The sequence below is a fragment of the Papio anubis genome, unplaced genomic scaffold, assembly GCF_008728515.1.
Source record: "Papio anubis isolate 15944 unplaced genomic scaffold, Panubis1.0 scaffold214, whole genome shotgun sequence".
Lineage (NCBI taxonomy): Eukaryota > Metazoa > Chordata > Mammalia > Primates > Cercopithecidae > Papio > Papio anubis.
In genome coordinates, this window is record NW_022162176.1 from 10,001 (window position 1) to 20,636 (window position 10,636).

Sequence of the window (10,636 nt, forward strand, 5' to 3'; positions counted from 1 at the left end):
ATCTTAAAGGTTTTCTTATTTTTTGCTGTGCACAACAGTTTGATACACTACAACTTTGTTTGGTTTTATTGCTATACTTGTGATATCATATTTTTAAAAATCATTGCCAAGGTCAGTATGACGGAAGCTTTTCATATGCTTTTTCAAAGATTTTCTCTTAAGGATTTATGTATTAAATTTAAGTCTTTATTTTAAGTCAATTTTTGTGTCTGACATAAGAAATGTGATCTAATTTTATTATTGTGCTTGCGAGTGTCCAGTTTTCCCAGCACCAAGTATTGAAAAGGCTACACTGTCTGTATTGTGTATTCATAGTGCCCTTGTCAAAGATTAACTTTAGATGCATAGATTTACTTCTGGGCTCTGTATTCCGTTCCACTGGTTTTCATGTTGGTTCCTATAAACATACCATTCTCTTATGTTTACTGTAGTTTTGAAATGTAGTTTTAAATAATAAAGTATAATGTCCCCAGATTTTATTTTATTCCTCTTGATTGCTTTGGCCGTTCAATATTTCTTATAGTTTTATATACATTGCAGACTTTATTTTCTATTACTGTAAAAAGTGGCACAGGAGTTTTGATAGGAAGTTGAATTAATCTACAGATTGCTTTGGATAATATATCACTTAGACAATATTCTTCTAATCCATAAACATGTAATATATTTACATTTATTTGTATCTTCTTTAATTTTTTCATCAATATCTTTTATTTTTTATTGTAAAGATCTTTCACCACACTGGTTAAATTTATTGCTAAGAAGTCTACTATTTTGTTGCTGTTGTAAATGAGATTTTTTTTTCTTTTTCACTGGTTTGTTGCTAGTATATAGAAACAAAACTGATATTTGTATGTTAATTGTATATTCTACTTCTTTACTGAGTGCATTTATTAATTTAAATGCACTATTTAAATGTACTATTTATGTTTTTATGCATAAGATTATGTCATCTACAAACAGTGACTTTTTTTCTTCTTTTCCATTTGGATCTTTAGATTTTCTTGCTTAATTATTTGATGTAGGACTTAATTATTCTATGCAGGACTTCCAGTTCTATGTTAAAATAGGACCGTTAGAATGGGTGTAATATAGACTTGCATTGGTGTTTGTGCATTTGAAGGAGCAAACACCTCTTTCCATTTTTATAAACTGGTTTCAGCAGGTAAAGATCTTCATCTGTTGGATCTCAAGGCTGGTGAGATCTTTACTGGGTTTGCAGTAAAAAGGCTTGTAGCTGGGTCACAAGGTGGCTGCTGAATCTGGAGTGGGTTTTACCTTTAGTGGGCTTGTTACCAGGAGCACTTGTGGTTGTGAGTCCTGTCATGTTTTTGGGCAGACTGGATTGTCTTCAGGGCTTTGTTCTGTGGAGCAGGCACTAGGGCAGGCTTCTGCTATATGGTGGGCCTAATAGCAGATGTGTGAGTGAGTGTGGCTCCACTGAGTACCTAGCAGGGTTTCCCCAGGTCATCTACCAACAGGGACTTTTGAACTGTTTTGTGTGAGTCACAAGGATGATGTCCCCAGCTTTTTTCTTATTCCTCATGATTGGTTTGGCCTTTCAGCCTACTTTGTAGGCTTGTATTTTCTATTACTATGAAAAGTGAGACAGGGATTTTGATAGGGATTTGAGTTAACTTACAGATTGCTTTGGATAATTTGACACCTTATTAACCAAAGGCCCTGCCTTCTCAAAAGGACTCTTCTTGATCTTGGGTTTTAGCAAGGTTTTATAATGCCCTGTATCCCGAAGCTCACTATATTGCCCAGGCTGTTCTTGATCTCCTGGCCTGAAGCAGTCCTCCTGCCTCAGGCTCCTGAATGGAGGAGATACTGTCACGAGCCACTGTGCCTGGCTCTCTCATAAAGTTACTTTGGTAGATGGATGGCTGACTAGTTTTTATTCCTGCAGGGGAATATAAAAATAGGGACTCCCATCCCACCGTCTTGATAATGTCACTGTCTCCATACATTTCTTCCTTATTTTGTTCTCTTGTGTGTTTGTGTGTTATTTTGGGTTCAGACATTAAGAACAATAGGCTAGGATTTATACATTGTGTAAAAAGTAAATTAGATAGCTGGTAGGTACCCTATATATATTATAATGTTCACCTATAAGATTAAGTTTAGTGCAGGCAAAAAGGGCTCATTAAAATTTTCATCCACTTTTTTCAACCTCTACCCAAACTATAATTTATGCCCCAATTTTTATTTTATCAATTACTCTTAACCGTATTTCACAAAATTTATATTTTTCTTTATTTAGAAATGTAAGGCTATTATTTGCTTTTAAAGGCTGTATTACAGCTTTATTTTGTGAAATAATAGCACCAATATATTAATAATATAAATATTTACAGTGTAAATACTTATTCATCAAAATTTTCCCATTAGAGAATTTTATTAATTATTGTAGTGCATTCTGTAAAATTGTACTACCACACAACACAGAGCAATGATTCAGAATGCCTGCTCTTCACAGACGCATAGTCACAGTTGAACATTGTGGTTATTTAGAAAAATTATTTTCTAGTGTTATATCAATGTTCCAAACAAGATTTTATGGGTAAATGTTTCTCCCATTCTAGTTTTGCAATTCCATGTTAACTATATTTTTATTTTAGGGTAGGTTCCTTGACATTGGTTGATCGTATTTTTGGCTTTACCTAAGTATTATTTTGGATGACAATGTGCAACTTTCAATGTACAGTTTATGTCAATGTGCAGTTTAATTACAATATGAATCAGCCATAACTTTATTCACAATTCAAGCTTAGCAAACTTAATGAAAACTAAGCAAATGTTACATGATAAAGCCCCAATCAGCTATCTTATACTTAAGCAAATACACCAAAAAATAGTTTGTAGCTTTATTGTTGCTTTTGTTCAAACTATGTTTTATATTCTCCATGACCAAGGAAATTTCTGATATTGTCCTACCAGGCTAAAGAAACGAACAAAAAGACGATGATTATACTTTCAAGTAGCAGGTTGTTTAGGCCCCAGATATTCCATATGTGGACCACTATGCTCATATTTGTTTGTTTTAATAAGGCTGTGGCCCAAAACCTTACATTTTTGTAGAAATTAAAGCTTTTCAATTCCATAATAAAGACAGAACAGCCCCATGATCTAAATCTAAGGGTGATGGCTCAGAGTGAGGACCATTTCTTGTTGACATGGAGATGGTTGAGTTCGTCTACAATAAATCTATGGGAGAAGCAGGTTGTGATGACTTGGAAGTGTTGGCTGCCTTCATGGTCTCAAAAGTTCTCTGCCAAGTTCACCTCAGCTCTGCTGTACTCTTGTTCTGCTGTCAGGTTGGGAATGCTTGGCCAGTAGTGGTTCTCCACATGGTCCTCAACTGCTGGTGCTTCCCTGACCCACTGCCCCAACCTGGGCCATGTGCCCACTGCATAGATATGCTTGTACTTGCTCCCCTAGGACAGAGACTCCCTTTTCTTCGGTTGGAATGAGGGATGGGGAGATTTGGTGGTGTCCTGTACAGGTCGGATGTTAATATGATGTGGTGCTCTTAGAGAAGCTTGCCTGAGTTCCGTGCTTTCTCAGCACGTGGTGTGTGCTGCCCCTTCGAGCTTCAGAAGTCCCAGAAGGAAAGTGCTTCTGCAACCCCCATTTACTGGTGAGCAGAGGTCAGGTGATCTGCAGCTGACCAAGCAGCTGCTAAGTGGCCAACAAGCTGGATCTGCCTCTCAGTTGCGGAGGCCCTGCCTGGCTGCTGGGGCCGCCCTGAGACTCCCTCCTCCTCCTCTTTCCTCCACAGCTCTCCCGGCTTCTATCCACAGCGGTGCTCCAGGTGGGGAACACCTGTGGGTGCAGCAGGGTGCAACTACTCAGAGCCCAGTGTGCTGAAGGGCCCGTGTTCTATGCTGTTTCCATATCCAAGCCCAAGCTTGTCTAGAGCCTCAGCAAATCCAAGCCTCCCTGAATTTCCTGCAAGACCAAACTGAGCCCTACAACCCCACTACACTGGTTAGCTGCCAGTCCCAGCCCCTGCTCCCTCCTGGGCCCCTGTCTGTACAGTTCTGGAGTCCTACAAGAATGTTGAGATCCTAAGCCGACTCTCACCCAAAGAGGTAAACAACCAGCGGCCTCCAGGGGTAGAGAACATACCCAGACAGGTTCTGCTGCCTGTAGGCTTGATGTCCTTCCGCTACAACCCGCCATGCTTGCCGGGCTGGAAGAGGGGCTCCAGAAACTTGGGAAACCTGGGCTTGTAGCTGGCATATGGAAAAGAGGCCTGGAAAAGCACCACTCCTGTCCGTGAAGCCCCCAGATGGAACCAGGTAATTGGGAAATACATGGGCACCCAGGCTGACTCCCACTCAGACCCACGTGGGAACTGCAGCAGTGACTTGCCCCCTCTGCCACTCTGGCTGTACCACTACAGGAGGAAGGAGCATCTAGCCCCACGCATGAGTGGAGACACTAGGTGTGGGCAGGTTCCAGTGGTTGCTGCAACTGAACCTTCCCAACCAGGTCGATGCAAGGCCATCTCAGATGGGTGTGCACCTGGGTTGGGCAAGGATACCCCTCAGACAGTGAAAGTCACTGAGCAGGGCTGTCACAGAGGCCCCTTTTCCTGCTCCGAGAGCAGGTTGGGGGAGTATGAGGGACCTCTCCCCCTCCCAGCTGCTTCCAGGAGCCACTTCTTTAGAGATGAGGCACTCTCCTGCCTGCCTGTTCCCATTTGGCTGCAATAGACCATTGCCAACATTCAGAGAACAAAAAGGGGCCTCACCTGTTTCCCCGACACGTTGGAGGCAGGTGGGTATGTCCAGAGGACCTGGGGTAGAACCTGTACATCGGCCCACCCCCAGGCCATGCTGGCTTCATCTTATCTGTGTGATGGGGGTGGGGTGGGAATTACCAAGAGACCATCACACAGGCCATGGACAAGTTCTACAAGAGCCAGGTAGAAAACCACTGTCCGTGCATGCTGCCCGGCACCCAGCTCACACACACACACACTTCTTATTTGACAACTTCCCCAAAGCAGGCTTTGAAGTCCAGGCTCCCCGAGAAGCCTGGGGAGGAGACTTTGCCAGGCTAAAGGACCTATGCCCACAAGTCTCATCCTGACAATCTTGGGTTATTTTTGCCCTGAAGTTTTGGAGAGGGGGACAGGGAGACACAGACAGTACGCATTAGCCACCTTTCCAGAGAGCATCAGGCCTCCAGACTGGGGCAGGCCAGACCTCCACTCGGGCGTTTTTCTCACTGGTTGCCAGTTGGGGGAAGCAGCATTGTGAGCACCTGCCTGTCTCCCCAGGTCCTGTTCAGAAACCCCATCTGTGCCTCTGGAGAGACTGCCCCGAGCACACAGGCCCAGCAACCACCATCTATGGCCCCCAGGACCTAATCCCCTTCTACATAAGGGTCAGTGCATGTGAGTATACACTGGGCTTGATTCCTGCCCACTAGTCCCTGGCCAGATATCCCACACCCACCCCAAGAGAATGAGGCCACACAAACACACCCAGGCCGTCATGGTGATGGAGCGGCTGGGGTCCTGCTTGCCCACCCTTCATTGCTGGTTCAGAGCCTGACCACATTTCTATCCTGAGTTGGGACTTTGGGGACATTGTCCACCAGGGTCACTGACCACTTTTACAGTTGCAGAAACAGAGGACCAGCTGGTCCCCTAGAAGTCTGGAACATGGGATAAGCCAAGGCTTGCCTTCAGAACAGGTTTTCCACCACGTAGCCGTCCAAGGCCCAGGGCATCCCCAGGTTCATGTGAAGCCTGCCTGCCATGTCCACAGCCCATGCCCACCCCTCCGGGAGCCACTGGAATGCTTGTTCCTGGGCGTGTGATAAACCTAGACAGCTTCAGCCTTGCAGGACAACCATGCGCACCTGGCAGCAGTAGCCGGAGGGCCCATAGAAAGAAGTTGGAGGTGAAGCCAGATGCAATAAGAATAGTTTATTAGGCAAAATCGTATACTATAAAAATGCTTTAAAATGCAGGAGGAGGAGGTGAAGACACCAACCAGTGCGTAGTGACACATGGCAGTCAGAACACAGTAAAGAATCCACACTGCTTCTCCCCTTTACCTAGAAAAGGAAAGTTCTAGGCCTCCTCCTCCTCCTCAGCATACTCCTCAAACTCCTCCTTGGCCGTGGCATCCTGACGCTGTTGATACTCAGACACTAGGTCGTTCACGTTGATCTCGGCCTGGGTAAATTCCATCTCATCCATCCCTTCGCCCGTGTACCAGTGGAGGAAGGCCTTGCGCCGGAACATTGCTGTAAACTGCTCTGAGACACGCTTGAAGAGTTCCTGGACGGCCGTGTTGTTCCCAATGAAGGTGGCTGACATGTCTAGCCCCCGGGGTGGGACGTCACAGACGGCTGTTTTGACGTTGTCGGCAAGCCAGTCAACGAAGTCCCTGCTATTTTTATTTTTGAGGTGGAACATTTGTTCATCCACCTCCCTCATGGGCATAGGACCCTTGAAAATGGCAGCCGCTGTTAGGTAGTGGCCATGACAGGGGTTGCACACGGCCATCATATTCTAGCATCAAACATCTGCTGGGTAAGCTCAGCCACGGACAGGGCCGGGTACTGCTGGCTGCCCTGGCTGGTCAGAGGGGCAAAGCTAGGCAGGAAGAAATGTAGCCGGGGAAACGGGACCATGTTCATGGCCAGCTTCCGTAGGTCAGCATTCAGCTAGCCCGGGAAGCACAGGCACGTGGTGACCCCACTCATGGTGGCAGACACCCAGGTGGTTCAGGTCACCGTAGGTGGGTGTGGGCAGTTTTAGGGTCTTGGAACGGATGTCGTATAACGCTTTGTTGTCTATACAGAAGGTCTCATCTGCATTTTCTATGAGCTGGTGGACGGAGAGGGTGGCGTTGTAGGGCTCCACCACCATGTCTGACACCCTGGGCAAGGGGAGGATGCTGAATGTGTTTATGATCCTGTCTGGGTACTCCTCCTGGATCTTACTGAGCAGAAGGGTACCCATCCCAGACCCCATCCCCCCACCCAGGGAGTGGGTCAGCTGGAAACCCTGCATGCAGTCACAGCTCTCAGCCTCCTTCCTCACAACATCCAGCACCGAGTCCCCCAGCTCCGCGCCTTCTGTGTAGTGTCCCCTGGCCCAGTTGTTTCCGGCCCCACTCTGACCTGTAAGACAGTAGAGCCAGTCACTCGATGGTCAGGTATACGGTCATCAGTGGTCACCATAATGCTAAAAAGGCCAAGTGTCATGTGAGGTGAGCGCACCGTTCTCCCTACAAGTGAGCAAATGAAACCCCTCCCCCAGAGTTACAGGACAGCAGCCTCCCCTGTTAGAAATTATGTCAGGAGTCAAACCTGAGACAGGCTAACAGACCTAGCTGCAGGTGGCTCCTGCCCATTTTCAGGGAAGGCAGAAGCCAGGGCCCCAGCTCAGCTCCCTGCAGGGAGTTGACATCAGTAGCTCTTCACCTTGAGGTGACACCTGGGCCTTCCTCCCAAAGCCCGTTCAGGAGGCAGATGGAGCGACCGGGAGGATAGGAGGGTGTTCAGGGACCCTGGCTCTACAGTTCCCACGGCGACGACCTTGGGGCACTCCTAGATTTTGAGCGACTAAGGAACCTCCCCCCAGTCCTCCCCCACAGCTCACCAAAGATGAAGCTGTCCGGCCTGAAGATCTGCCCGAAGGGCCTCGAGCGCACAGAGTCCAGGGTGCCCGGCTCCAGATCCACCAGCACAGCGCGGGGCACGTACCTGCCACCTGAGAGGGGCGGGAGGGCATGAGCGAGGGGAGGGCCGCGTTCCCAGGAGGGCGGTGGGGAAGGTCGGGGGTCTCACCGCAGGCCTCGTTGTAGTACACGTCGTTGCGCTCCAGCTGCAGGCGGCTGTCCCCGTGGTAGGTGCCGGTGGAGTCGATGGCGTGTTCATCAGAGATCACCTCCCAGAACTGCGAGACGGGAGGGGCCGGACAGGCCAGGGCTGAGCCACGGGGGCGCCCCAGCTCCTCTCCCACCCCACCCTCCGCACCCCCATCCTTAGGCCGCCGTGTCCCTGGGGTCCACCCCGGCCGCCTCGCCAGCCGCCCAGTCCCACCGCGTCCCCGGCAGGGACCCGCCCCCGTCCCCACCACTGCCAACATCTTCCCTGGCCACCCGCAGGCCTGAGCTGGGCCCTCAGAGCCCTGGCTGCCAACCTTGGCGCCGATCTGATTCCCGCACTGCCCGGCCTGCGTGAGCACGATCTCCCTCAAGGCTAAGGCGGGATCAAGGCGGCAGGAGAAACGCGAGGAGGCGGAGCAGACGCGCAGTGACCCAGCCCGCCCTCCGCCAACGCTGAAATAGCCCCGCGCCCACCTCTCCCAGCCTCGCATTGGGCTCCCAGAATAAGCAACAGCTTTACTTGCACACAGGTGTACCCTCCTGTGCATCCCTTGGCGTTGAACGTCTGTTGGGGAGCTCAGGTGTCCCTGCTGTGGTCCTTTCCACGTTGGGGAAAGCTGGTCAGCTGGAGAACTTCCTCCCACGTCTTTACTAAGACTAAATCCCTAGCTGACCCGAAACTGAATTTTCCTCCCATGTGGGAGGGGAGGACTCTAGTTTCCATACTCACAGAGTGCCTTGCACCTGCCCTAGATTGAGGACATATTTTTGTAATTGATGAGTGCTTTCCTCTATTAGGAGACCTGTGGTTAGGAAAGGCCTTCTGTATGTTAACTCGACAGGACTTCATTATAAGTTTGACTTTGGAGCAGTTCAAACCTGCAGTAAGCTATGGGTGTTAGAGACAGTCAGGCCTCTGATTTAGCTAGAGTCTTCTTTAGAGTAGGACTAGCCCTTTCCCCTTTCAGAGGACCGTGGTCTCCATGCAGAGTGAAGGTCGTATTGGATTCTTCAAGCTGAGGATAGGTGTTGGGATACGCCTGCTGTGAAAGATGGGCCCTTGTCACTTTGCAGGTTTTTAGATGACCCAAACTGAGGAGTTATTTCTTCTGGTAAACATTTTCAGATGGGGTGGGGAATGCCTCGGTCTGACCAGTGAAGGTATCAGTGAGCATTAGTAAATATTTGAATCTCCTGCAGAAAGGCATCTGAGTACATTAGAGTTGCCAGTTCTCACCTGGATGTTGGGCGGGTTTAACTGGAGAAGGGGAAAATTGCTGGCCGTTTGGGTCATGTCAGGCACAGAGCATGCAGGTGTCAGCTGATTGATTCTGTGTGGATTGTTTTTCTTGGAGTGGGGGTCTTGTCTTGGTGTCCCTTCATGCTGTTGCCGAAAGATGTTGCTGGAAAAGAGGGTCCTGATACAGACCACAAAGTAGGATTCTTAGATCTTGTGCAGGAAAAAATTTGAGATGAGTCTGCACAATGAAAGAAGCAAGTTTATTAGAAATGACTTCATGACAGAGTTGGACATCCTCAGAAAACAAGAGCAGGAATGTACTGTCTTTTGTTAGTGTCTCTACTTGGAAGTAACTATAAAGAGAAAGAGTTATAATTAAACTTGGAAGGTGCAGATGTACTCACTAAAGTCAGGGGCTATTTGTTTTAACAATGACATTTAACCCGTTGACCTAAGCTAGCTCATTAATATTAATCCTTACCAAAAATATGCTGCATTCCTAGGACATTTATACACTTTTCAGACTTGGTGGAAGATGTCTTGTATGGCCACAAATATTCTGCAATTGTAATTTGTGGCCAGCTAAAAAATGTGGCTATTTTCAGACCATAAGTATTAACCTTCTAGATGCCTTGTGAATACCTATGTATTTATTTATTATTATTTTGAGACAGAGTCTTGCTCTGTTGCCCAGGCTGGAGTGCAGTGCACCACCTTGGCTCATTGAAACCTCAGCCTCCTGGGTTCAAGCAATTCTCCTGCCTCAGCTTCCCAGGTAGCTGCGATTACAGGCATGAATCACCACACCCAGCTAATTTTTGTGTCTTTAGTAGAGATGGGGTTTTACTCTGTTTGCTGGTCTCAAACCCCTGACAACAAGCTGGTCTCAAACCCCTGACAACAAGCAATCTGCCCACCTTGGCTTTCCAAATTGCTGGGATTACAGGCATGAGCCACCGCTCCCAGCCACAATGAGGTTTTTAAATAATTCAAACTGATTTCCTGCTGTTGAGCAGGGAGCTGAGCAAATTCAACAGATCGTGGGCCTAAAGTAGGAGAAGACTGAGGACAAACTCTAGAACACATGTGATTAAATTAATTACAATTGAAACCAAATCAAATTTAATGAGGCTGTACCTCTTCGTTTCAAGATGTTTCCCCCCATTTTGAAATGTGGTGTTATTCAGTGGAAAAGAAAAATAGTGTTTATCTCCAGAGTAAAGAACAGGGTTCCCTGCAGGGATTGATTGACTGAGAGTTATGGCTCAGGATTAAAAATCCTTTTTTCCATGAATAAACTAAAAATTATTTTCTAAGCTCCTGCTGCCTAAATTGATCCTTCTTCTTGGATAAGGACATTCCAAAGTTAACCTGAAAATCTGGTTCAAGTCGTGGGTCACACATTCCTCATTATACTCTCCTCCCTTTGGTTTTAATTTTAATTTATTTTTGTGAGTACATAGTTGGTGTATGTATTTATGGGGGTACATGACATACTTTGATACAGGCATGCAGTGAGTAATACATAATAAAA

At 47.2% G+C, this 10,636-nt stretch overlaps 1 protein-coding gene and 1 pseudogene across 1 annotated transcript; both read right to left on the bottom strand.

The window, feature by feature from the left end:
- Positions 1-5,936: 5,936 nt before the first annotated feature.
- LOC116272820 lies at positions 5,937-7,736 on the bottom strand (annotated as a pseudogene).
- LOC116272821 (tubulin gamma-2 chain-like) lies at positions 7,170-8,353 on the bottom strand. Its single transcript, XM_031661647.1, is given in 3 exon segments — positions 7,170-7,744; positions 7,822-7,930; positions 8,177-8,353. Coding segments are annotated over 3 exon segments (579 nt in total). The 3' UTR covers positions 7,170-7,451.
- Positions 8,354-10,636: the final 2,283 nt, after the last annotated feature.